This window comes from Podarcis filfolensis (genome assembly GCF_964270895.1).
Source record: "Podarcis filfolensis genome assembly, chromosome: 14".
NCBI classification, from domain to species: Eukaryota; Metazoa; Chordata; class Lepidosauria; order Squamata; family Lacertidae; genus Podarcis; species Podarcis filfolensis.
This window is the reverse complement of record NC_139616.1, coordinates 19,014,926-19,042,345: the sequence shown is the minus strand read 5'-3', so window position 1 is coordinate 19,042,345 and position 27,420 is coordinate 19,014,926. Positions and strand designations below refer to the sequence as shown.

Below are 27,420 nucleotides of genomic sequence, written 5' to 3'. Positions count from 1 at the left end.
CATGTAGAAGATTCAGTCAAGAAGAGGTGCTACCACATTTCCACCCAAGCAAAATTCTGACATCCTCGTAAACATCAAGATGATTTATAGAATGCTTATGTGTATATAACAACAAAGAGCCTCATGGCACCTTAAATGCTAACCAGTTTATAAAGGCATGAATTCTCATGGACTGCAGTCCACTTTATAAGAGCACTCAAAACAACATGCGATAAAATCCAATTTTAAAATATATGTACTAAACGGCATAAAATAGCACAATGTTCTTCAGCATTGGGACTCCAGATGTTGTTGGACTACAACTCCCATCATTCCCTAGACAACATAGTCATTGGTGAGGGAAGCTGAGAATTGTGGTCCAACAACATCAGGGACTGAAGGTTGATGAAGACCACTGATATAGCAAACCTGCATGAATTTTAAAATCAGCAGTGGAAGCAAGCAATGAACAGAACAGAGTACTTTTGCCCCATTTCATTTTTGCAGGCATTCAAGTCACCTTATATCAACTCAAGTTATTAGTCCATTTAGCTCAGTGTTGCCAACATTGACTAGAACTGGCTCTATGGGGTTTCGAGCAGCACTCCTTACCAGCCCAGTCTGGAGATGCTGGGATTTGAACCCAGACCTTCTATTTGCAAAACTGATGATCTACTACTGAGCTATGACCCATTGTAGGTTCTCATCAGGGGCGTAGCGTGGGGAGGGCCCAGGGCGCCATAGCCCAGGCACATGATTTTGACGGGACATAAGCCAGGCATCCCATTTATTATACAATTCTGCGCCAATCAAGGGTCATGTCTGCCAGCCAGACTCCCCTTGCATGGGCAGGCAGGCAGGCAGGTGGCACAGAGTGCCCCATGAACCCTCCATGCCTGGCACCTGCCTGGCAAGGGTTAAGTTAGCATGGTGGGTTTTGTTTACCCTCTGCATCCAGTCCCTAGTCCTACTTGGTGCACACATGCATGCCCCAGGTGCCATCAAAGGATGCAACACCACTGGTTCTCCGTTCTAGTTCCAGCAGCTCCTGACAGGAAGTGGTTGCTGATATGTCTTCTAAGAACATAAGAAAAGTCCTGCTGGATCAGGCCAAAGGTCCATTTAGTAAACAATTCTGCTTTTGCAGTGGCCAACAAGGCAACCAAGGGAAGCTCACACACTTTATGCCCAATAACATTTACCCCTATCCCCCCCCCCAACATGGTTTGGAGAACTGCAAAACTTGTATAAGCATGAATTTCAAAGGATAGCTGTGCTTTGGTTTGCAGATTGTTTTGGCAAGTGCAAAATTGATTCAGCTTTAAATGCATATTTCATCAAGCTTCTCCTTCATCCCTACTTGTCTCAGGACCATTGCTTGGAGCTCCAAAAATATTTTATATATTAAAAATCAACCCTCCTTCTCCTAGAGGCAGGTCTGCAAATATGTGCCTCTAGTTCAGACCCTAGGAAACCTCTGCTGTGTTATCTCCCCCACCTCCTGGGGCTTGGGGAAGATCCTCTTCCCCTCTAATGGGCTCCCCTGTGCCAGACTGGAGAGGTTTTGGAAGGTAAACAGCAACAACAGGAGGTGCATCCAAACAGCTGCAAGGAGGAGGAAAGAGTGATATAAATACATGTTTAATTGTAGTTTAATTACAATTACTTACTAGACTAAGTTTTTTTAAAATGCCGCGTAATTAGAGTGAGACCTTGATTTAATCACAGCCTTATCAAACATGGTTACCACTGATTCTCTCAGTTTCCTCTGCCACCGCCCTCTCCTCCCCATGCAAATTTATCCTCTTTATCCATCTAGGTTTAGAAGTGATGCAAAAAAGGAGGGGGGCAAGCCACTCCATGTTAAAAAGCACTTGAGTTTCCCGAAGCTCTTGCTTCACTGCTCCAATCTTTTCCTTGGAAATAGAAACCAAACAAGACTTATTCTCTAACCTGTCTCTCTGTTGCAGTCTCTAAAACAAAGGTTGCCAATGTAATGCCTACAGATTCCAGTGTTCCTGGCAATACATCATCTGGCACCCACAAAAGCTCTCATTATATATCCCTTAAAAATCTGGAATACATTGCAGGTTGTTTGCTCTCCCTTCTCAATTCCCGCTTGCACTGGATCAGATTTTCCTACACTGACCATGGCCCTGTCAATATGCCCACACTTCACTAGATGTTAGGATTGGACACTCAGCCCCTACTTCTGTTCTGAAGAGAGGAGAGGTGCAAAAAGCTTTACTCTCTGGGTGTGGAAGAGGCTGGTTTAGTTGCTATTTTCTCAGTGAGGAGCAGGTAGTCATGCCTGCACTGTTTTGTGACCCTGATCAGAAAGAAGCTTAAGAATAAGCACATGCCCAATTAGCATGAACCAATAATATACTGATTCTTACATCCCCAATTTTGCATGCTACCAGTGCTATATTTCTCGAAAAAGAGGTGCCAGAATTCATCATAAACACCTCCCTTGTTGTCTTTTAATGACAATGGTGTCCACCTGAGAGGTACTGGAACTGAGTTCTGGCGAGTTTGGGCTGAAAAAACCCCTGGTTACTACCACAAGCTTACGGTCCTTCTTCAAAGAATGGGGCTTTCCTCCCTCGTCACCCCTTGCCTTTGCAGTCTCCATTCAGCCCTTAATATTTGCTACTGAGGGTTGCAGGACTTGTTTTGAATGGTACATGAAACTTCAGACATGAAATTGTGATTCGAGGACCCTCCCCCCACGTTTGGGGATAAGAAAGACACACGGACACAGTATTTAGGGTTAATGGGCTAGAAAAGGCCACAACTTTATTGATTACAGCATGTGAGAGGTATTGGCTTAGGCACTGGAGAAACCTCAAAGTTTGACTCCGCCCCTCAGGGAGGGGTGAGTCTAAAAGGGGTTAACCACCAGTAGGGGGAGGCTGTTGATGCAAATACAACTGTAAGCTCTCCCCTGATGTCACCGGGGTTGTGCCATGGCCCCCAGCCACAGCAGGGCATCGGACAGGATCCACGACCGCCGGATTCCTTTAATGGAATACCCATAAGGAAGAGGTAGGCGATGGCCACACCCTGCCCTTCCATACACCAACCACAGATTCCAATGCCTAACCGCCAATACCAGAAAGTTGTGATGAGTTGCCACGAGGTAGGCAAAAAAACCAAGAGGCCGGTGCCAATTTGCCAATTGGGAAAAAACTCCTACCAGGCCCCTCGGACAACCAAGGCGACCAACCGAAGGTCCATAGCAAGGTCATTCAGAAAGGATGAACTAAAGGGAGGGTGGGTGGGTGACCTGATGGAAACGGCTGCACAATGAGGGGAAGAGCTGCCGCGGCTGCATTTAGGTAGCTAAACTCCGCCCCCGAGCTTCCTACCGATTGGAAGACTGACCGGGGAGCAGGCAGGGAGGCTGGCACACCCCCTGCAAAGCGGGGGAAAGGGTCCCGATCACAATCCCTCCCCTCCGGGAGGAGGAGAGGCTCTGTCAGACATAACCCACCCCCACTTTAACAGAAAAGCAACTTAAAACCTAAGCCATGCCTTTACTTATTTACACCCCCATAGGCAAAATAAACACACCACCCACTGCAAGGATGGGGAACAAGTGGCCATCCAGATGTTGCTGGACTTCAGCTCCCATCAGCCCCAGCCAACATGGTCAGCAGACACGCCTGATGGGAGTTGGAGTCCAACAACATCTGGAGGGGCACTGCTTCCCCACCTCTAATCCAAGGAGGTTCTGTTTGGATTTGCGGCTTCCATGAAAGATGTTTCGGGATACAGCATATCTTCTTTTTAAAATTTGAAAAATCTGCTAATTTTTAATGCCAGGTGATCAGTACAGAGATATCAGGTCTCTCCATAACCAGGAGCCTCCCTCCCAATCTGTAAAACTCCCAGCTGGCTGCAATAACTTCAAGAGAACTTGTATTTCTTTGCCCTTTGCCCTTTCATCACCTTTTGGGGTCATTTGCTCCATCAATTAGTGTGTTGTTACCCACTCTTCTTCCTATTAGTTACGTCCCCCTCCAATGTGATAGGGAGAGAAAGCATTCAAGTCTGGAAAACAGACGTGAACCCGGTGGTATTTGTGCCCTTTCAGAGTTCATTTCCTCACGCCTAACCTTTCTTGCAAAGTAGATAAATTAATTGGTACTTTTGCGGAGGCAGCCATCACAGCTTGAGGACCAAACAGAAGACCTCGGAGTCTTAGAATCCCCAGCAATGCAAGCTGAGCTGGAATGTGACTGAGAGATGGTGAGGCAAGATAAAGAGTTTCCATCGAAAGATACAGTAAACACTTTTGGATAGATGTACGAGTTAGATAGTGGGGATATATAGATGGCATTAAAGAGATGGATATGGCGAGGAAACCTAAAATGATTCCGTAGACAGGCAAATGCTACAAATGGATGCTCTGAGGAGAAGGGTCTTGCTAGACAGATAGATGCTCAGAGAAAATGGATAAGGCACCAGCTTACACAGCAGCTAGCAATGCAAAGATAGATACTCTTGATAGATAAATGCTACAAATAAATACTGAAGATAGATTCTTCAGATTCTTCTGCCATTTATGAATATTTGACACACGCTTGCACACACACACACACACACCCTTTTCCAATGAACAGCACAGAGCCTCATCCAAAATAAAAAGTAACCAAGCAGCCAATAGGCATGTGTTTAATCGTGCTGTTAAACATTTAAGAGATGTTAGCTGGAGCAGGGAAAACAACCATTTATCAGCGGGTTCCAAGCTCTCTAGGCCTGATGGATGCCTCACTGATGGCACAGCAAGAAATGACATACATTACTTCTCAAGGAAGAGAGAGAGTCTGTAGCAAGTTGCTCAAATAGAAGCATAACTGGACTTGCAACAGAACTGTTCCCCAGGCATTAAAAAGGTGGGGAATCAAGATTCTGAAATGCATTGGGGGCCTCCAAGAATAGAGGAAATCCACAAGCCCAGATGTTTGCCTTCAAGGAGCTGGAGGGTGACAGGAGTGGCAATAGGGAAGTGGCATTAGCGTGGACTTATCAGGGCATGCAGTGGGGTGTACCCAGTGCAGCACTATGTTAAACTCAGTTAATGTTATAGTGCTAGTGGAAGGTGCCAGTGGAACATTGTTGCACAAGTGAAAACAGAAGTACCTTACTCAGTACGCCTAATGATCCTTCCACTTCTACCCCACTAACCAGGTCATCAACATTGGTTAGGACCAGATCTAAAATGGCTGTTCCACTTGCTGCTTCTCCCACTTTCTGGACAATGAAGTTGTCTGCAAGGCCAGTGAGGAATCTGTTTGACCTTATGCTCTTGGCTGAGTTTGACATCCAACAAATATCCGGGTAATTGAAGTCCCCCATTACCACTATCTCCCTTCCTTTTGCATGCTTGGCCATCTGTTCCAGGAAGGCATCATCAATGTCCTCCGTTTGGCTTGGGGATCTATAGTAAACTCCCACAATGAGGTCACTGTTATTCTTCTCTCCCTTAATTTTGACCCAAATGCTCTCACTTTGGCTTTGAGGTTCTAAATCTTGGATCTCTTCACAGGTATACACATCCCTGACATATAACGCCACTCCTCCTCCTTTCTTGTCTGGTCTGTTTCTCTGAGCACAAGATCATTCTTCCCACATGTGGCTCCCAGCAACTGGTATTCATTCACATACTGCCTCTGGCCATGGAGGTAGTGCATAGCCATAATGGCTAGCAGCCATAGAACACCATGATGGAGGAAGTTTCCAAGCTGCAGACAGCTGCCCTTGAACATGTGAAAATTTGTGTCAGTAATAGGGGTGGGAGTAGCACACTCGTGCACACCATTCCCCCCTCATGTGTTCAGTTAAGCCCTATTTAGAATGAAATAGGTCTATGGTTAGCTGCATACCTTAATCCTACATGAATGCAATAAACACTCCAACAGTTGTAATGGTGCAGAGCTGTGTCTTTCCTGGAGTGAGGAACCACTCCACAGAAAGAAAGAAAATCTGAGAGGAGCATCAAAGACCAATTGGCAGACTAAGGGCTGGGCCTCTCCAGTTCATTCCATTTATGACCTGCACATCACATGCATAATGGAATTTCAGAAGATGAAAGGAATGACACATTAACCTTGGTGCTTCTCCTATGGCAACCACTCTTAGCATAATTTAACTTTCAAAGGAGTCTGGAGTCATGAGGCCTTCCATTTCCCTCCTTCCTTAGAGAGGCATTATCTTAAAGTATATGTTTAATAAATCATTCCATCTGGACAAAATGTTAACAGCTTTGCACACCCTGATATCCTAGCCCCCTGTCCAGCCGTCTCCAGGGTGCCCCGATTCGGAACAGTTCAGAAGGAAATATGCAGGCATCTATTTAATTGCTTCCCAAACCAAATTAAATACAAAACCAGCATCAAACTTTTTTCCATTTGCTCCAGATAATGACACTGCACTATTAAAGTGAAGGTGTCCTAGTCAGTGCCAACTGATGACACTGAAGAAGGCTGGAAGCTAGCCTCTAAGGCATATCTAAGGACCACCTGCCAAGAAAGTGATTAAATGAACTCCAATTTAAATGAAAACCCATCTTCAAATAGTATTGTTGTTTTAAAACCATCTGATGTTTTATTGAGAAGGTTCAAGCATATTGGGTTGTATCGAGCTGTTTCTGTTCCACTGATGAACATAAGAAGAACCCTACTCAGTCAGACCAAAGGTCCATCTTCTGCAGCATCCTGTTTTCACAGTGGCCAACCATATGCCTATGGGAAGACCACTTGCAGGACTTCAGTGCAACAACACTGCTTCTACTCATAACACTGCTTCTATTGCTTCTCAGCCACTGGTCATAGAGGGTCATAGAATCAAAGAGTTGGAAGGGACCCTGAGAATCATCAGGTCAAACCTGAATATGCAGCTGTCCCATGTGGGGATTGAACCTGCAACCTTGGTGCTATCAGCACCATGCTCTAACTAACTGAGCTGTCCTTAGGCTGGGCATACCGCTGGAGATAGGAGGAAGTACATAGCCATTATGGCTGGCAGCCACTGATAGTCTTATCCATCATGAATTTGTCTAACCCCCTTTTAAAGCACGGTAGAGCAGCCGCTTTGCAAGTAGAAGGTCCCAGGTTCAATCCTCAGGATAGCCTGGTAGAGCTCGCTTGCTAGAAACTTTGGAGAGCCACTGACAGTGAGTATAGACAACACTAAGCTAGATGGACATAAGAAAATAAAAAAGCCTGATTGATTGGGTTAATGACCCATCTATTCCAGCATCCTCTTCTCACAACAGACAACCAGATGCCTATGGGAAGCCCAAAAGCACAGGAGCACTCTGCCCACCTGTGATTCCAGCAACTTGAATTCAAACCAATGGTCTGTCTCAGTATAAGGCAAAAGTAGGTGGAGCAATAGTTATGACCTTTACCTTTGTACAGTAGTCTACATTCCAGCCACATGTAAACCAGAGTTTTCTACACATGTGCAGATCTTTCCATCCTCTAGCCAGGCAAGGAAGAAGCATCACAATGGTTCAAGGACACATTCTGTCCAGGCAGAAGCACTTGAGGAGGGCATGTGATAAGGCTGGTGCAGGATTTGTCATGACCTGAGGAGAGCCCTGAGGGCTAAATAATAGAGAAGATTGGTGGACCACAAATGGCCCCAAGCTTGAGGTTCTCCCCACCCCATCCTAGATGCTCGGACCCAAAAACCTTTGAGAGATGAAAAGCTATCACATGACCTGCTCTGGCCTATCTGGGCAAGGGAAGTTTCTTTAGCTAATGTGTCTTGTCTCCCTGCAGTTTTATCTTATGCCTAGAGATGGGTGGTCATGTGCAGACTGAATATCTGCCTGCAATCTTTCTAGCTGTCAGTTCAAGCCCCACACAAATTGTTCTGTGACTCCAAAAGTGAGATTCTGCTGGCGAGAAGGTAATTGAATGTTGAAGGCCTAAGAAAAGTTACCTGGCAGTGTTGGAGAAGGCAGGGTGGTTACAGCATTCATTCTCCCGGTGTCATCTCCATCCCACCCCAACCCCCCTGCCGTCTGAAAGCAGCAGTTCATATACTTCCAGTGTATTACTTTTTCATCTGGACAGATATCTGATCTTAGTGGGTTTTGCTACCTCCTGCTTGGAGAGATGTATGAAGTTTTCAAACAAAGTTTCAGGCTTAAGGTAACATCTAAAATATAGATTTCTCAAATCGCCCTGCCAGTGTTGCTTGATAGGCTGCTTTGCGAGATAAGCTGATAACCCATCTTGCCTGAGAGATGTTTTCTGCTCCTTGATAACTGAACCAACTGTAGCTGAGCACCATTAAATCTGACACAGTGAATCTGTGGAGTGACCAGACAGGGAAAGAAAGAAAAAATGCTGCTACCTGACTGAAGAACTTTGGACCTTCTCTATTCCTCCAATCTATGAAGCCCAGATCTAGATAAGGGATGGATGACTCTGTCAATTTTGGTTTCTCTTTTTCTCCATCCCTCCCGCCAACTTTGTGTTGTATCCAATGTAGCTCACAGTTAAAGTCACTTAGCCTTGCTCCACGAGTGAAAGGCTTTCATGGCAGCAGAACACTGTTGCACAAAAGAATGAATAAGCAAGTTGCTGGTAACTTGGTTGCATTTTCCACTAGCACAGCTGTTGCAGTGCATCCCTCTCTTTTGCAAATTAAAGCTCACTAGTGAAAGAACCTTAAATATAGTTCTCTACATTTCTTAGTGCTTCACAAATTTTAATCCTGGTGAAAAAATTAGTGCGTTTTTCTCTTTAGGTACACATTTTTGCATGCAGTTTTCACCAAAGTACATATTTTCTGCAAACAATTTCCCCTCAGGAAATGAACTTTAGTTTTGTACATTATTTTCACTAATGTTGCACTCCTAATATATACATTTTTGCATGCATTGGTTGGAGAACTAAATTGCAACATTTGGAGAAGTGCAGATTTTGAAGGATAATTGTACGCTGGGTCACATATTGCTTCAACCCCTGTTGATCACTGTTGCTCAATCAAAAAAACAATCAGGAGCTCACTTCAACATCTGAATTATTCTCTAACGTCATGTCAGTACCTACTCCAGCCCTGTCATCATATATGATGCCAGGTGTGGGGTGGGTGTGGTATGGGGGAAATGGCCTTGGGAGCCTAATTAAGATCTCTGACAGGCCATGACTGGCCTGTGGGCTAGAAGTTCCCCACCCCTGCCATAGGCATCTGGTTGGCCCTGCAAGAATAGACTGCTGGACTAGATGAACATTTGGCCTGACCCAGCAGGGTCCTTCTTCTCTTCTTAATTTTATTTTACTTTCCTAGCCACAGAGGTACATTTGGGAGGCAATGAAGCTTAATTCCTAATGCAGCAGAGCATGAAGAGCTGGACAAATTCATATTCTGAACCAGATAATTAAGGAACGTTGCTGATATTGCCAATTCTAAGCACTGCCATTCAGGAAGTCAATTCTAGTGACATTAATGGGACCGGCTTTCAAGTGAAAAACGTTCATGAATAGGGACAAGAGACAAGATGTCTCCTGTGTAATGCTATGCAGAAGGCTGAGATTACTGAGATAAGTAATCTTGATTTGAGTACTCGAAAGCACTGTATTAATGCTAAATATTATTCTTATGACCCACCTGGGGATTAACAAACTCAGCTCTTACTGCCTGCTTATGGCTCCAAAAACAGGGGAGATGTCTAACATCTGGACAGCTACAATATATGGAAGGTGAGCTACATTAGGCCAGCTATTGCATGTGTCTGAATTATACTACGACAGGGATGTGACTTTTTTTTTTAGCTTGAAGGCCGCCTTCCTTTCTGGGCCACCTTTTTAGGCCCGCATATGAGTGGTGGGTGGGGCCATAGGCAAAAGACTGCAGAACAATAGATGAAGGGCTTTTTCAGCTGGAACTCAATGGAACTCAGTTCTGGCACCTCTCAGGTGGCCGCCATTGTCATTATAAGAGAACAAGGGAGGTATTCATGATGAGTTCTGGTACCTCCTTTTCTAGAAAAATAGCACTGAATAGATGTAAATAGTTACTTTTCTACAGCAGCCTAGTTTCTACACACACACACACACACACACACACACACCTCTGTCCACACAAACAACAAGCATCCCAGCTAGGCAGATATACAAACCCTCCAAGTGTCCCTATTTTCCAGGGACAGTCCCAGATTTACAGAAGCTGTCTCAGTTTCTGATATGATCCCAGAATATCACACTTTTCCTTGGGATGCCTCTATTTTCATTGGATAAATGTTGGTGGGTATGGTAGGACGTCCCTATTTTCATCGGAGGGTATGGAGTTATGTGACCCCCAAGCCAAGGCGATAGCTAACTATATAACCTTTTGAAGACATCTGAAGGCAACTCTGTATAGTTTTTTATGGTTTTAAGTATGTTGGAAGCCACCCAGAGTACTTGGAGCAACCCAGTCAGATGGGTAGGGTATAGATAATAAAAGTATTATGGAATGTTGTTGTCGTTTAGTCATGTCCGACTCTTCATGACCCCATGGACCAGAGAACGCCAGGCATTTCTGTCTTCCTCTGCCTCCTGCAGTTTGGCCAAACTCATGCTGGTAGCTTTGCAAACACTATCCAACCATCTCATCCTCTGTCGTCCCCTTCTCCTTGTGCCCTCCATCTTTCCCAACATCAGGGTCTTTTCCAGGGAGTCTTCTCTTCTCATGAGGTGGCCAAAGTATTGGAGCCTCAGCTTCAGGATCTGTCCTTCCAGTGAGCTATTATGGAATAGGACGTCCCTATTTTCATCAGAGAAATGTTGGAGGGTATGAAATACTCAAGGAGGGTGTGAAGTAGAGCCAATGAAGGATGTGGTCTGGGAAGAGGACTGAGGACCATATAGAAAAGTCCATTGGCCGCTCTTGTCCTATAAGCATATGGTTCCCTACTTCTACAGTAAGAACGTGAAAATAGGTTGCTGGACCAGTTCAGCATCCTGCTCTCACAATGGTCAACCAGATGCCTCTGGGAAACCTACCAGCAGGACTAGAGCATAAGAACATGATCCCCTCCTGTGATTTCCAGAAACTGGTATTCAGAAGCATCGCTATCTCCAACTGTGGAGTCAGAGGATAGCCATTGTGGCTAGTAGCCACTTAAAAGCCTTATTCTCCTCCATGTATTTGTCCAATCCTATTTTAAACCCATTCACTAAAGCACACATGGAAGCAGCAAATGGAAAAAAGTCCCTTTGGTAACACAAAAGCACACACACACAACTTTTCCACATTTGTCTTCTGCACTAATCAGAACTCACAGATCCCTTGGGAGGCAGACAACAGAAGCAAAGAAAAGCATGGCCTATGAGCAAAGCTGGTGGAAATTAATTTGAGAAAACACACATGGGTGTGCTCCCCCCCTTTTAATAATTGCCAACTGGATTTGTAGGGTCTTTTTCTGGCTGAGCTCTCCAGTTTTTAACCAATGAAGTTCTGTTTTGTAAATCAGATGCTGTAAGATTCTAGTGAAGCACAACTTACTCCCACCCGCCTCCCCAGCTCACCTAATTAAAAGCTGAGCTTTAAGGGGCAGAGGACACCCTTGGAATGATGAGAAAGCTCTGTGTGGCATAACAAAATGGCTGCCACATCCAAAAGAGGAAGGACCATAAAATGGTGTGGGCATCCTCCCTGTCCCCAGTAGTCACACCATCTCTTCTGCTCGGAATGGATAGGAGGATGGGCGTCCAATTCTGGCATCCAAGGGGGCATGTTTAAGGGAGCAATGTAGGGGAAGCTGAGCACCTATGCAAACAGGAATTGAGCAGGGACAGCCAACAGTCTATTTTGCATTTCTGAGGGGATGTTTAATGAGACCTTTCATGGGCACCATAAGAAGTACTGGCAAACACATTGGCAGTCACATGTTGGCAACCCCTGGCTTAAAATAATACAAACCAGTTCCTCAAAGGATGGGAATTTATTGTACACCCAGTCAGAAGTATAATGGACTCTGATCCTTCCACTGTCCCATGAGTCCTCCCAATCCCTTTCCTTCACACCTGTGATTCCCCAAACCCATCAGGCCACTTACCTTGGAAGGAAGGCCTTTCTTCCTCCTATGCTGGAGCCTAGTCAGGCAACAGTAGCCATGGAAAGAAAGAGAAGAGCACTTGTGAGGAGAGAGCTGAGGAAAGAAGAGATGTTTGCTGATTGGGTTGAGAGGAAGGAAGAGGGAAGCTATTCTTTGGCTTGGATTAAAGGAATCAGGGAGATATAATGCCGCCCTCATACTTGAGGGGATCATTATGAGTTTCCATTGCCCATAATATGAATCTTGGAACTGCAAGCTTCACGGTTATGTCTGGCTTTCCTCCTAAATAATGGCCAGTTTTAATATTCCCTTCATGAGGTATTGTGTGGAAGCCAACTTATGCCATACTCAGAGTAGACCCACCACAATCAAAGTATTAACTTAAGGCCAATGATTTAAATAGATCTGTGGGTTAAACCACAGATCCTAGGACTTGCTGATCAGAAGGTTGGCGGTTCGAATCCCCGCGACGTGGTGAGCTCCTGTTGATCGGTCCCTGCTCCTGCCAACCTAGCAGTTCGAAAGCACGTCAAAGTGCAAGTAGATAAATAGGTACTGCTCTGGCAGGAAGGTAAACAGTGTTTCTGTGCGCTGCTCTGGTTCGCCAGAAGCGGCTTAGTCATGCTGGCCACATGACCCGGAAGCTGTACGCCAGCTCCCTCGGCCAGTAAAGCGAGATGACCGCCACAACCCCAGAGTCGGCCATGACTGGACCTAATGGTCAGGGGTCCCTTTACCTTTACCTTTACATTGACTTAGTTGGCTACAGCCCATTGTCATATGTTTAGCCTACAGTTTGATTTAAAATAGTGACCTGAGTTGAGACGTTGACCCAACAAGCTTCACACCCTCTGCCTCTTCCTTTTAAGGGGAGGGGTGCAGGCAGAAGCATTAGCATGGCAAACAGCAGCCACCTCTACTGCAGGCTAGCAAATGGGTGCTTCTGCAAGGGGGCTGGGCTTGTGAGGTTTGTACATGGCAACACTGGCATCTTTGTGTCCTTGGTGGACACAAAGCTCTGTATCCAACTCACTCTCTTGGACCTCTCCTGGAGGAGGCTGCTTAGTAAGAGGAGTAACAGGAGGGGCTGGCAACCGTGACCCTTTAGAGGTACCTGGCTAGAGGTATCATAGGGGCAGGACACCTCTCTGACAACCTGCTTGAACCTTCCCCAGGATCCAGCTCCTGAGTCTGATCACTCGCCACGTCTTCTAACTCAGACATTTTTTGAGGTAATAATAATAATAATAATAATAATAATAATAATAATAATAATAATAAATTTTATTTATATCCCGCCCTCCCCAGCCGAAGCCGGGCTCAGGGCGGCTAACAACAATCAAATAATCAAACAATCAAATAATCCAACATTCCAAAAATATTTCATTATAAAAATTAATTAAAATCAAGTTGATGGCAACCATTAAGCAAAATTCTGTGCAGGTTGCCAGAGGAGGGAGTCAGGCTGCGCCCTGACCAAAGGCCTGGTGGAACAACTCTGTCTTGCAGGCCCTGCGGAAAGATGTCAGGTCCCGCAGGGCCCTAGTCTCTTGTGACAGAGCGTTCCACCAGATTGGAGCCGCAGCCGAGAAGGCCCTGGCTCTAGTTGAGGCCAGCCTAACCTCTCTGAGGCCTGGGACCTTCAGGATGTTTTTATTTGCAGACCGTAGGTTTCTCTGTGGGGCATACCAGGAGAGGCGGTCCCGTAGGTACGAGGGTCCTAGGCCGTATAGGGCTTTAAAGGTTAAAACCAGCACCTTAAACCTGATCCTGTACTCCACCGGGAGCCAGTGCAGCTGGTATAGTACCGGATGAATGTGGTCTCGCAGCGAAGACCCCATAAGGAGTCTTGCCGCGGCATTCTGCACCCGCTGGAGTTTCTGGGTCAGTCTCAAGGGCAGCCCCATGTAGAGCGAGTTACAATAATCCAGTCTGGAGGTGACTGTCGCATGGATCACAGTGGCTAGGTCAGGGCGAGAGAGATAAGGGGCCAACTGCTTAGCTTGGCAGAGATGAAAAAATGCCACCTTTGTTATAGCTGTAATCTGCGCCTCCATAGAGAGGGAGGTATCGAAGATTACACCCAAACTCTTAACGGACGGTGCTGGTACTAATTGCACCCCCGCAAGAGATGGGAGTTACCCCCTCAATCCCATATCGTCCCGTCCCAGCCAGAGGACCCCTGTCTTCGAAGGATTTAACTTCAACCGGCTCCCACGTAACCATCCAGCCACAGCTTCCAGACATCTGGTCAGTGTGTCTGGGGCCGAGTCAGGATGGCCATCCATCAACAGATAGAGTTGGGTGTCATCGGCATACTGATGGCAACCCAGCCCAAAACTCCGGACAAGCTGGGCGAGGGGGCGCATAAAGATGTTAAAAAGCATCGGGGAGAGTATCGCACCCTGAGGTACTCCACACACCAAGGAGTGGTGCGATGACAATTCCCCCCCAAGCGCCACCCTCTGTCCCCGACCAGAGAGAAACGAGCGCAGCCATTGGAGGACTGTGCCCTGGATCCCCACGTCTTGTCATCCCCATCCTGCTCAGGCCCTCCTCTGTGCCGTCTAGCTTGAACTCCACAATCTCTTCCTCCATCTGCTAGGATCCCCACTCCAAGGGATCTCCACGGGACTCATGACACTAACAGCAGATCAGAGCCAGGTCTGAGCAGCATATGATGAAGTAAATGGCAACTAATTACCCAGCACATTTCTGTGGGAACGAAACATTATTCCCCCTTCCCATTATGGTAGAAACAAAAAAATGACATAAGGTGTGTGATCAAAGCTTCCAAACACAGGTTCATTAACAAGACGTTAGCTCAAAATATCACAGTTACAAGCAGCAAATCGTTGCCACTCCCATTTAAATTTCTGGCTTTTAAGCTGTCAATAACACACACACACACACACACACCCCTCACCCCTGCCAAACTAATATTGTTTCTTCAAACCTTCAAGGAGTTGGACCCAGATCCAAGCCCCAAACCCTTCCCCGCACATAGCTGAAGCTGTGCATCAGGGGACACAGATGAACCTGCCAACCATGGTTTATGTAAACACATTTACATAATCTCAAACTCAAACATAATGGAAGATGAATACATGAATAACCTACAGAGAGTTATAGATTTGCAAAGCAATTAAATCAATTTTCTCTGTAAACTTCCATTGTCAAGTTGCAGATCTAAGGAGCATGTCCATGTTGAATTCGAACTATTCATACATATGTTAAATTGTTTCGTCTCTGAAGACTGCATATGTTTACTCTAATAGTTCAGCTTCCACAGTACTCAAGAGCTGTTGTTTCTATGAGTTCAGATTTTAGCCACACAACACACCAAGTTCGGGGAAAGATACTACTACTACTACTACTACTACTACTACTACTACTACTATACCATCCTTCATCCAAGGATCACAGGATGATTTACAATATAAAAACACAATAATACATAACATGGTAACAACCCCCCCCCAAACACCCACAATACTCCCCGATACACATGAATGAATGTATGGAGAGGGCGGGGTCTGGATCATGCTCACTGGCCGACTGAGTTTCTTGGGAGCTGACTCTGCCTTTCTCAGGCATCCAAATGATACATACTGTTTGAACATGTGAAGACAGATTGATTGTTAAAGCACTCTGAGAATTGTAGTTCTGTGAGAGGAATAGCTGTCTTGGCAAGGAGATCAGAATTCTTATTTCCTAATGCTTGCTACCGAAAAATTCAGAAGAGCAGGGGCTGGGGGGAAAAAGTGGCAATCTTATACCTTTCTTAGACCTGAACTTGAAGGCCTCTGCAGATCATTTGCTCTCCTTCAATATTGGCTCTCTGAACCCTCTTGCAGGCATCCTAATATAATGGAGCGATACATCTATGTGCTTTATTCTCCTTCCGCTGTGCTAGGTTTGTTTGGGGGGGGGGTTAACCCAAAAAATGTGGAAGATTGGAGAGCTGGAGAAAGGCCGGGTTCAATGTTATGTGCAATCGTTAATTTTCTTTCTTACAGGGGGGGGGGGTGGGAATCCCTGTGTCAGTACTGTGCTAACACTGCATCTTTTAACATCCCTCCGATCGCTTTAGGCCAAGCGAGCATTAATAAAACAAACTGACTTGAACAGATGCAAGGCAGTCACAAAACAGGGGGAGGCAAGTCTCTGTACTGATCCCCAAAGCTTCTTTGTTTTTTTATTTTTTATTTCTGCTCGTTCTTCCCCTTAGAAAAAAAAATGCTTCAATTAAATTTCAGCTCAAATGCATGAAAGTATCTAGAGGGAAAGTATTATTTAGTTTACTGATGCAGTGATGTGCTTCTCCCAGATTGTAGCTCTGCTACAAAGGGGTTCACAACTTAAATTACTCCAAGGGCCACTTTTTCATTTTTATTAATGCAGGAGGGTGGCATTGCTATGGTTACCAGGGGGAAAGCAACCTTTTTTGGTTGCAATTTTTAGCTCTGCATTATTTTTTAACTAACACACACGCACACACACACACACACACACACACACACACACACATTGGGATAACAAATCTACTCTGTACCCCCACTGAACAGATGCACCTTAATCTCTCAGCTGCCCCCTCCTATTTCTCCACCCCAAAGATTGCTCTGCCCTTTCCTTCTTTAGTCTAGACAAAGTGATCTCTTCTGTCACTGAACCCCATAACATCTCGATCCAGCTGTTCTGTTCCATGGTTCTGCCATGGAATGTCTCCACTAAGGGAGGGGAAATGGCCTTCTAACTGATTTTAAAGGTGGGCCAATGAGCAATGCCTCTGATGCTGATTCTAAGGAATGGATGGGTTCAAGAGGAGGAGGAGGAGAAGGAGCTGGCCATTGAAACCACACTGCGCTTGGCTCAGTGCTTGGGCCTAATTATTTTGAACATTTGGGGAGCCGAAAAGGGTTGGGCCCCCAGGAGTTGGTGCCTCTCACTCTGTGAATTGTAGTTCTGTGAGGTGGAATAGGATTCTGCTAACAAGTCTCAGCACTACACTTCCCAGAATACTTTGAGAGAAGCCATGACTGTTTAAAGTGGCATCATACAGCTGCAAATAACATGATCCCAGACTATTGCATCTGGTCAACTTGCTTTGTGTTATGTGGCTGTTGCTTCTCCTCCTATTTATTATTACTAATAGTAGTATTGGCATTAATATTAATAATTATTATTTACTATTTACTATAATAATATTATTATTTACTATTTGCTGTGTTCAACTGTGTTCTTTTTTATGGTTTTATCATTTCATGCTAACATTGTTTTTAAATTAGATTTGCAATCTACAGGTTCATTCATTCATTCCCTGCTATTTTCACTGTTGGGATTCAAGGCGGCTTACAGATAAAAACAAGAACTGCTAACAACAGAGAAAGGGAAAAAAATCATTATTATTTTACAAAAAAGCTTTGACAGAATTTCAGCTATACAGGCAACTCTCAACTTACAGTGGGGTTACGTTCCAGGGACTGCATGTAAATCCAAATTGCCTGTAGCCAAAACACATTGGGTTCAATGGCAGGTGGGATTGCCAAAGTCCTTTTTCCTAGACACCTGCTCTCTTTCTCCTCCCTTTAAATAAAATATTTGGGGAAATTGGCCAATCACATAAAGCTGAATGCACACAAGTTAAATGTGGCCAAGTTGCAAGTTACCTGTATGCATATATAAAATCTATTAAAGCCATGCAAATAACTACAATAAAAACAACACACCACCAGCTCTTTCATTAAAATCAGTCAGTTCCCCAAAGCCTGCTGGTTTTATTTTTTTAATCTTAATTTTTATTAGATTTTTCAAAGCTTTTAACAAATTTACTGCACGTACAATATATCATTCACTTATATATTTTTAATTTTTTTCTTATTTATTCATTGAGGCAGTGATAGGCAGTGGAGGTGGGTCAATTTGTGTGAATGGGGCATTGTCCCAACAAGCTCAGTGTGCCCTTAGCCAACCCCCAACTCTTTACTTATTACTAGTCTTAGGGGCAGGTGCCACTAGTTCTCAGCCTTCTCCTCCTTAGTCTTTATGTTCCCTTTGCAGAACTTAGCTGGGAGGAGAATGGGAGCAAAACCAGAATTAGTTGGCTCTGTGTATCATCAGTTCTGGCCCTACCAGTCATTGGCTGTAGCGCCATCTGCTGTTGGCCTCCCTGCTTTCTGCCCTACCAGTCCCAATGAGCACCAGCCTCCACTGATGAAAGGATCTTATAGTCAAAAGGTGAGGTGGGTCAAACATGCTTCAAAGAAATTGATACATTGTGGGCCAGAAGTCAGCCCCTTTGGTTCTCTAGTCTTATGAGCCTTCCATTTAGCCTGACAAGCTGTTTTCCCCTTGCTTTGACATGATAAATTTCTACAGGCCTCGATCAGGCATCTGATTTTTTTTTTTTAATCTGGCAAAATCAATTACAAACCTTGCAAGCTGCAATTAACTTGGGAACTCCTGAAAAACTAATTAGTACAAGTCCTAACAAGTTATACCTTTCCTTTAGACTTTTATGGAGAAAGAGAAGGAAATGTGAACTCAGAAAAAGGAAGCTTATCAGGGAAATAGTCATCACAAACAGAATCTTGGAGAATCTTGTTTCACTGTAATAAACAGTGTTTATTTATAGGTTGTTTGCCACAGCTCTGAACCAGGAATCTATACACATGGGCTGATGATGATGAATGCTTTGCAGAGAGGAGCAATCATTGGATGAGGTGCTATGATGTCATGGGATGTTCATAAACTTATTCATTGATAAGGGGGACTTGTGTTGGATATAGGAAGCAGATACAGGGGAAATATCTGAAAGGGACTGAAACGCTGTATGGTGGCCACCCTCTTTTAAATTGATCTCTACACTTGTTAAGAAGCAATCACTTAAATTAATCTGTGCATTTATGTAATATTTGTTGATTGATTTCTTCTCTTGGTTGGTGAAGGTGTTCTACTAATGGACCTTATATTCACTTTTGATGGGAGTTTCAAGCCATAACCAAATTTTGGGATGATGTTTTACACTGAGTTATTAAAATTCTGAATATTACAGTGGCTAAATGCCACAGTTTGGTCTTGCTATCATTATTCTGAGGAGTAAGTAAAGATATATATTTTTAAGCCATTAATAATCCATTTCCTGTCTGGTTGGAGATTGCATTCTTGTGGAGAAGAGAACATTTGTTAACTACACAGAGCTGGTACAGTAGGGTTTTTGGGATGCGGGTAGCGCTGTGGTCTAAACTACTGAGCCTTTTGGGCTTGCTGATTGGAAGGTCAGCGGTTCAAATCCATGTGACGGGGTGAGCTCCTGTTGCTCTGTCCCAGTTTCTGCCAGCCTAGCAGTGCAAGTAGGTACTGCTGTGGCATGAAGGTAAACGGCATTTCCGTGTGCTCTGGTACGTGTCATGGTGTCCCGTCATGTCAGAAGTGGTTTAGTCATGCTGGTCACATGACCCGGAAAGCTGTCTGTGGACAAACACCGGCTCCCTTAGCCTGAAAAGCAAGACGATCGCTGCACACCATAGTCACCTTTCATTGGACTTAACCATCCAGGGGTCCTTTACCTTTACTACAATAGGGTTTGCAAGATGGCACTTGTAGACAAACTAACACAACATTGCAGAGTAGCCAGAGGTGATATTCAACAAGATAAATTTTATGATAACCAGTCACCTTTCCTTCCTTTCATTAATTTCTCACCAGAAGAACTGAGAATACCCCCCTTTTGGGGGATGTATGCTATCCTGAACTTTTTCTCAATATTCCACATTTTCTTTCATTAGACATCATGTCTCTGACTATTGCGAAGATTTAAAGGACATCGTTGTTAACTTTGTAAGTCTGCTGTATGTTTGGCATTTATAGATATATTCTTTCCAAAGTGTGTAATGAGGACACACAAGGTTCATTTATGTATTTCTTTCTCTCGGTGTGATCTTTGAAATGTTTGGCTTGTTTTATATTGGTTTGCTTATTTTACTGTTTTGTCTGAAATAAAAAACATTACAACTTACTTGTAGAAAGCTGCCAGCAATATAATATATCACCAGGAAACAATGCAGATTGTGAGGAAATTGTAACGTTGATTTGGCTGAGGGAAACCTCATCAAGACTCCTCCATGGCTGTTGTTCTGGGCTGTTCCTGAGTTTCTGGGGGCTGCAGCTCATCCTGAAGTAGTTCTTCATCAGAAGAAGAAGAGGGAGTACTATCTGTAGCTCAATGGTAGAGCATCAGCCTTGCACACTGTCTCAGGTTCAGTCCCTGGAGTCTCTAGGTAGTACAGGAAGGAAAACTATGGAGAGCCACTACTGGTCCGTGTAGACAATGCTGAGCAAGATATTCTGATGTTCAAATGCCGAAGAGCATCGAAGCTTGAGAGCTTAGCATACATAGCATGAACTGAATGTTTATGCCAGCATTTAACATAAAAGAGCCTTTTCTAGAAGAGTGAAAGAGATGGGGGAGGGGATGTTTGACTTAGGAATAAATAACAGCCCCAATGGGTCTGTCTTTTCTCTTGTTTTTGGTTATGTCAGCAGGAACGCAGGGCTCCTACTCATACAAAGCAGCCTTTCAAGAACACAAGCAAACAAACAAATATGCGCACACATATACATACAAAGCAGAACTAATTAAGATCAAGTCATCTCTCAATAAATATGCAAATTAAAAATCAAAACAAAGGATTTCTATTTATCACATCATAAAGTTGCAAATTGCTGCTGAGGCTCCCATAGACCTCACTAGATGGGGGTTATGGGACAGTAGGCGTTAAATGTGCAGCGGGGCAATCAATTCCTATGTATCTGTGTGCATTGCTTGAATGTGGTTTTATTTCATTTTCCTGCTGAGCAAGGGCTCCCTAGCTACACACACACACACACACACACACAGAGAGAGAGAGAGAGAGAGAGAGAGAGAGAGAGAGAGAGAGAGCAATCTCAGCTTTCCCAATTACGTATTGGAAACCTGAATCCAAAACAGAGAGGATGTTCAGCTTGAACTACTGTATTGGGGCTTTCTCCAGAAGTTCAGGCCACAGTAAAACACTGATGCTTGGCCAAAGCAGCTACCAGATTTCTTCTAAAACAAGATCATAGAATCATAGAATTGAATCATGCAGAAATGTGGAGAACTGATTAGAAAAATGAGAATTCAAAACTGACAGATGTGTCAATTTCTGGCCATTCTATCAGTCCCCTCCCACATACAAACATGTGCTTATCAAGTGTCTTGCTGCCTGCATTCAATTCTCTTTATCTCTCTCTCTTTGCAATTCTGTGGCAGAAGCAGCAGCAGCAACGGCAACCTGGAGACGGACGATGAACTTCCCTTTGGGGATGAAGTGGATTATAACACAGACAGCTGCTCTGACCAGGAAGGAGACTTTTCGGAGCTGGACAAAGAGATCTAGGAGTATCGCTCCAGGGCTGAAGGAGTCAAAGAAGAATCAGAAGCCAATAGAGGAAAGATGTATGACACTGACACACACACACGTCACATGGAGGACTTTCTACATCTTGAGTCAGCCCAAGCAGCCAGCATCTCCCATTGCTGTCAACAATGCTTGGTGTCTTCAGCTGACTGGAGAGCAGGCCAAAGCCATCAATCCTCAAGCAATGAGCAGGCAGCTCATAGCTTGCATCTGCTTCTTATGTGGTGACAGTTCCAATCCCAGATGTCTTGCCCCGTTTGCACTTCCAAAATAGACCTCTCTGTTCTTCTTCTTTTTGCTATTGAAACTGTTATCTAGATTCCATAGAAAGAGGGAGAGATTCCTTGTAATGTACTGATATATCTCTATAGCAATGTGTGAGCACCAGTTAGCCAAAAGTGGAGGATGCATGACGGATGGCGCTTTTCTTTTGCAGTGTTTTCTGCTCAATAGTTTGTTTTTCTGTCTTCTCTCTCTCTCACACACATATACAGTTTTATTGACTGAGTTGGTGGAGGAACTCTTCTTGAGCATAAGGGTGAAGATTTTCAACTGACCTTTTCTTATCCCAGTGCACAAAGGCAACAGTATCAGACCCAGTTCTAATTCCACTGGGTGTCCAGCAAGGTGGACCAGAGCTAAGTATAAGGGAGCTACATGTCCTACCTTTACAGAGCAGAGTCCCCTTTTGGAAAGAGTCCTCTTCTTGAAGGGCTGCCTAGTCCACATTTGGCTTAAATATAAATAACCCTGAGAAGGGAGAGCAACAGGGGCCTTGAAGTTGCCCATCAACATTTAGGAGCGTCCGGAAAGCAGACTGAGCAGGCAGTTCACCTGTCCATCCTCTCCCCCACTATGGTGAGATACATTTCTGTTTTAGTTAGCTTTGGTATTTATTTCTCAGGCTAGGGTGATCATAAGTCCATCTAAACAGAGAGCAGTCCTCTCTTTAAAAAGGTTTCAGGGGATAGCCCTCCACTGGAAGATGTTGACTGTTTGAAGGACTGACTCGTCCAAGTTCAGTTTAAATATCAAGACTGGAGATCAGGAAGAGCATTAAAATTGCCATCAACGTTGAGACTGATCAGGCAGATACATGGACCACCTGGAGTCATAAACTTCCCCACTAGGATGAGATGTATTTTTTTGCTCTATTTAAATTATAGCAGTTATTTATAAATTTGTAGCTATATGTATAAAAGAGTGTTTGCAATTCAGTTGTCCATTTCATCCTCTTTTTTGACGATGTATGTAAGAGGTGCTGTGAGGTCAGGCAAAGGGCCAGCAGAGCTGGAAGCTGGAACTAAGCTGCGGTATTTATCATTACTTGTTTATTCATCATTACTCATTTGATCTGGCACTCCCCCACTCCACTGGGGCTCCAGAACATGCCAAATTTGGTGATGATTTCTCAAGAGGTTCCTGAGCGCACAAAAAGCAGACAGACAACTTCCCAAAATTCCTAGGAAATGCCATTTGAGGAGCGAACCACCTGGAGACGTCCTTATCTCTGCATGTGCCAGCTCCTCCTGGTTCCATCAGTCCTTGTTCTGAACCTCCACCATTTGAGAGCCTTCCTCTTACTACGAAGGCATAAGGAAACATCAACCCGAAAACATCAGTTGCTTGGCGCCTCTCAGCCTGCTCACTGGTACATTAGAATTCATGGAGGACGGTTCCTCCTTTTCCTCCGGGGTTAGTTGTAAATGGGATTGACTTATTCCCCCCTCTGTGTCATGAAAATGTTTAAAATGTAATAAAATAATAATAAAGAGAGGGGGGATTGTGTGACAGTGCAAGAGTACCACAGGCAATGGCTGTGCCGTTCTTGGCCTTTCTAATGTTTCCCGGGTCAAAGTCAGTGCTCCGAGCCCTGCTTGGTGTATAGAATGGGGTGTAAAAATGTCATTTATTATATTATCTTTACTGTCAGACAGCTTCCTTGAGCAGCAAGGAAGTGGGGCAGATGCTAAGCAGTGGAGGGTGCTGTGCATTTCTGTGCAGCTCTTCCCCTGGCTACATTTAGGCTGAGGCAATCAAAATTGTGGTGGACTAAAGGATAATGCTTTGCAAGGCTGCAGGTGCATTCAGATGCGTAGAATGTTGTGCTAGTTTTCCTGATTATAATGCTAGTGCTTCTGCCCTGTTTTCTAATGTTCCTTTCACATTGCAGTGCATTTTGTGTTATGGAACTGTGGCTTTTTGACCAATATACCTGCATGCCACACTAAATTCCATTCACACCTGTGGGTGTGCTGTGATACAACAACAAAGATCATTGGGCAACATCAATACTTAGCCCACCTTTTCTGCACCTGCGCACTCCTTTCGCCCCATGATTCCCAAGAAAGAACAATATGCCAGTACACTGCCCCAAATTTAGTCACTTTTCTCCCACAATTTTCTGGACAAAGGGTGCTGAAATTGTAACACACACACAAACTTGCTGGAATCAAATGACATGGAAATGAGCACTAAATAGTTTTTTGAAGTTGGCCCAGGGCCGTCTTACCCATAGGTGCTAGGGGTGTGGGGCATCTGGGCCCCAGGCTCTCAGGGACGCCAGGCTGGGAGTCCGGGGGCGAGATTTGGAGTCTGGGGATTGAAAAGCCAGGCCAGCCGACAGCCGCTGCCAAGCAGAGCAGAGCGTGTCGGAGTGCCACAGGCTTTTCTGCTGCAGGCGCAGAGGCAGCCAACTGGCTCCGCCCTCCTGCATGCCTGGGATTGGTGGGCAGTTGAGAAGCTCACCCAGTGCACACACACTGCTCACATGAGGCATGCAGCTTCCCTCCCAAGCCTCTGTGGAGATTGCTCTCCTCCCTCCACTTGCAGCGGCATGGGAGAGAGTTGCTCAACAATTCTGAGCTGCCCCCCTAAAAAAACCTCTCAACAACTTTGGCCAGCCCTCCCAAAAATATTGGGGGCACTGGGCAGTTTTTTTGCACCCTGGCACCACATATGCTAAAGAATGCCCTGAGTTGGCCTTTGTTCTTATGTGAAAGCTCAACTATAATGCAGAAAGTAACTGTTAGAGGAAGGTTAAGGAAATTGAATAAAGTGTTGTGTGAATGCAGCCTGTATGAAAAGCAGAATTGAGCTTAAACCATCTACCCTTTGTCTGGCCATTCATTTTTTGTGGGGAGGGCATTTTTTCCTGTTTCGTTTACACTGGCCTCACACCCTTATGTTTATCACAGCCCAATCAAAGGCTTTTTTGAAACAGCTGATGGGCAAATTCATTTGACATGAGGGCCACATTCTCCTTTGCCAGCCCTCCAGGGGCCACGTGCCAATGGTGTGTGTCTGACCAACAGTGGATGTGGCCAGTCTACACTTTCATTACTTTACCCACTTACTCACACATGTAAGGACACACAAACCCCCTTTCTAAACTGATCCATGCAGATCAGCCAAGGAAATAATTATCACCCCTGCTCCTGCCCTGCCATGGAACACTGTCATCCATATCAAGCTGCTGGCCCAGGTCGAGGGGTCTTCTGTTGCATCTGGTAACTCTAAAAGTGAGAAATTAACAGGAGATGACATCTCAAAAGGATCTTAGAAAAAGCTGGTCTCTCTCTCACTGGCGAACAAGCACCATCCTTTGGTTTGGAATGTAATCTGCGTCTCCATCACCCATCTGGCCCCTAGAGGTCAGGAGAGGACCTCTGTTGTGGCTCCTGCCAGGGTTCTCCGGCAATTAGCATTCTCCCTGAGTCATGGTAATTAAGCAGAACTAGGCTCTGCACGGAGGAACGGAAATGCATTGACTGAAATGAGACAGAGTGTAAAACAATTTGAGATTAACTCCCAACTTGTTTATCCATTCACATTTGTGATTCCGAGAGGGTGTCTACACCCCTCCTGGCCCCCAGAATAGGAGCTTTCACCACAGCAACCAGGGTGCCACCCTTCCTGCAGGACAGAGAGCTTTGGTTCCTCCCATCATATGAGGAAGGTGGGAATTCTGGCAGGCACAGCTTCATTCTCACAGTGCTGGCAGCAGCAGCAGTAGCATCTTAGGATGGTCTCCTCTCTGCACAAGGCACAATTGTTCCCCACCTTTCTCAGCCCTTGGAACTCTCCCCAGGCTAAACCCTTTGATGGTCCTGCTCTGCACCCCCCTTGTATGCTTTTGCGTGGCTGGAATGTGCCCTTGAATGTCAATAAGGCAGTTTGCTGGGCTGGAGGGGAGATATAGTATGTATGAAGGTGAAAAGAACATTGATTGCTCCACCCAGGGCTTTTTTCCAGCTGGAACTCAGTGGAACTAAGTTCTGGCACCTCTCAGGTGAGTTACAGCACCTTTCATGTGGTAAAGTAAAGGTAAAGGAACCCCTGACCATTAGGTCCAGTCGATGACGACTCTGGGATTGCGGCGCTCATCTTGCTTTATTGGCTGAGGGAGCCGGCGTACAGCTTCCGGGTCATGTGGCCAGCATGACTAAGCCACTTCTGGTGAACCATTGCAATTCTAAGAGAATTAGGGAGGCATTCATGGTGAGTTCTGGCACCTCTCTTTTTTTTTGGGGGGGGGGATAGCAGTGGCTCCACCTACTTTTGCTTCTGGCCACATTCACCTCTGGCATATAGCCCCTGGGAGATTGCCTATAAGGAAATGTGGCCCTCAGGCTGGAAAAAAAGCTCCCTCCTCCTCTATTGGTCCAATACCACCCCAGACTGAATTAAAACACTAGGTGAGGCAACAGCAGCCATCAGTGCCTCTGGATCCCACCCCTGATGTGATAAGTAAATTGGCAGTAGCTATATACTACCTAGTATATGATTCTTTTTGTGTGTGAGAGAAAAAGAATACAATTTTTCATGCACATATTTTTTTTAAAAAAAATTGAGATTGATGCAGAAATAGAATGGAATGGACCTATGAATAGGGCTGTGAATAGCCCATCCCCTCTAAGTTGGGGTCCAATCTGGTACCTTGGGGCACCCTGGTTTCAATAGGTGATCTGGGGCAGCTTCAACCCAATCAAACTGAATCCCGGGTGAACCCAAATTGTTTTTTTTTTTTGTTTTTTTATAATATTTTTATTTTTCGATATAAACACAATACAACAAACATAAACATACAAAAACAAAAACAAAACAAAAAACATGTATCATTTCATATCCTAATTTCATATCCTATCTTCCCCGACTTCCTCATGCCTCCCCTTTCTGTATTCCAAATTCTTATCGATTGTTCAGCAAATCTTCCCTTATTTTAATTTAAATTTAGACTATTCTTCCTTATTCTCCTTGTCTTAACCATTACTAATAGTAACCATTTACTTTCCAGTCCAACATCATTCTAACTTTCATTAACTTTGTAATATTTCTTTAAATAGTCCTTGAATTTTTTCCATTCTTCTTGCGCTGCTTCTCTTCCCTGGTTTCGGATTCTGCTCGTCATTTCTGCCAAGCCCATATAGTCTATCACCTTCATCTGCCATTCTTCCAGTGTGGGTAGTTCTTGCGTCTTCCAGTACTTCGCAATGAGTATTCTAGCTGCTGTTGTAGCATACATAAAGAAAGTTATATCCGTCTTTAACACCCCTTGGCCGACAATACCCAAGAGAAAGGCCTCTGGTTTCTTGGGGAAAGTATATTTAAATACCTTTTTAAGTTCATTATAAATCATTTCCCAGAATGCCTTAATCTTCGGGCAAGTCCACCAAAGATGAAAAAATGTACCTTCAATTTCTTTACATTTCCAACATTTATTGTCAGGCAAATGGTAAATCTTTGGTCCCATTCCACTCAGGATCCAGTAAACCCATATGCTTACAACGAACCCATATGCAAAATAGACATGGGCTGTGGTCTATCCCTACTTGGTAGTTTATGGGTGGACAAGGGATTAGTATAAGGAGCAAAAGTTCTCATCAAGTTACGCAGAGAGCACCCTAAGTCCTCACCCTGGAACATTGACCATGAGAT

At 44.6% G+C, this 27,420-nt stretch overlaps 1 protein-coding gene and 1 long non-coding RNA gene across 3 annotated transcripts in view; one reads left to right on the top strand and one right to left on the bottom strand.

The window, feature by feature from the left end:
• Window positions 1–22,700, top strand: part of AGBL1 (AGBL carboxypeptidase 1) — a 413,737-nt gene extending 391,037 nt beyond the window's left edge. The window contains exon 23 of one of the 2 annotated variants that reach the window (XM_083586327.1): window positions 21,336–22,700. In XM_083586327.1, the coding sequence (XP_083442453.1) occupies window positions 21,336–21,462 (127 nt within the window). In that variant the 3' untranslated portion in view covers window positions 21,463–22,700. The remainder of the gene's footprint in view (window positions 1–21,335) is intronic. The other variant, XM_083586328.1, reaches the window with a different exon arrangement.
• The window catches only part of LOC310749848, a 137,434-nt gene that overhangs the window by 44,772 nt on the left and 65,242 nt on the right, over window positions 1–27,420 (bottom strand). The gene's annotated exons all lie outside the window — the stretch shown is intronic.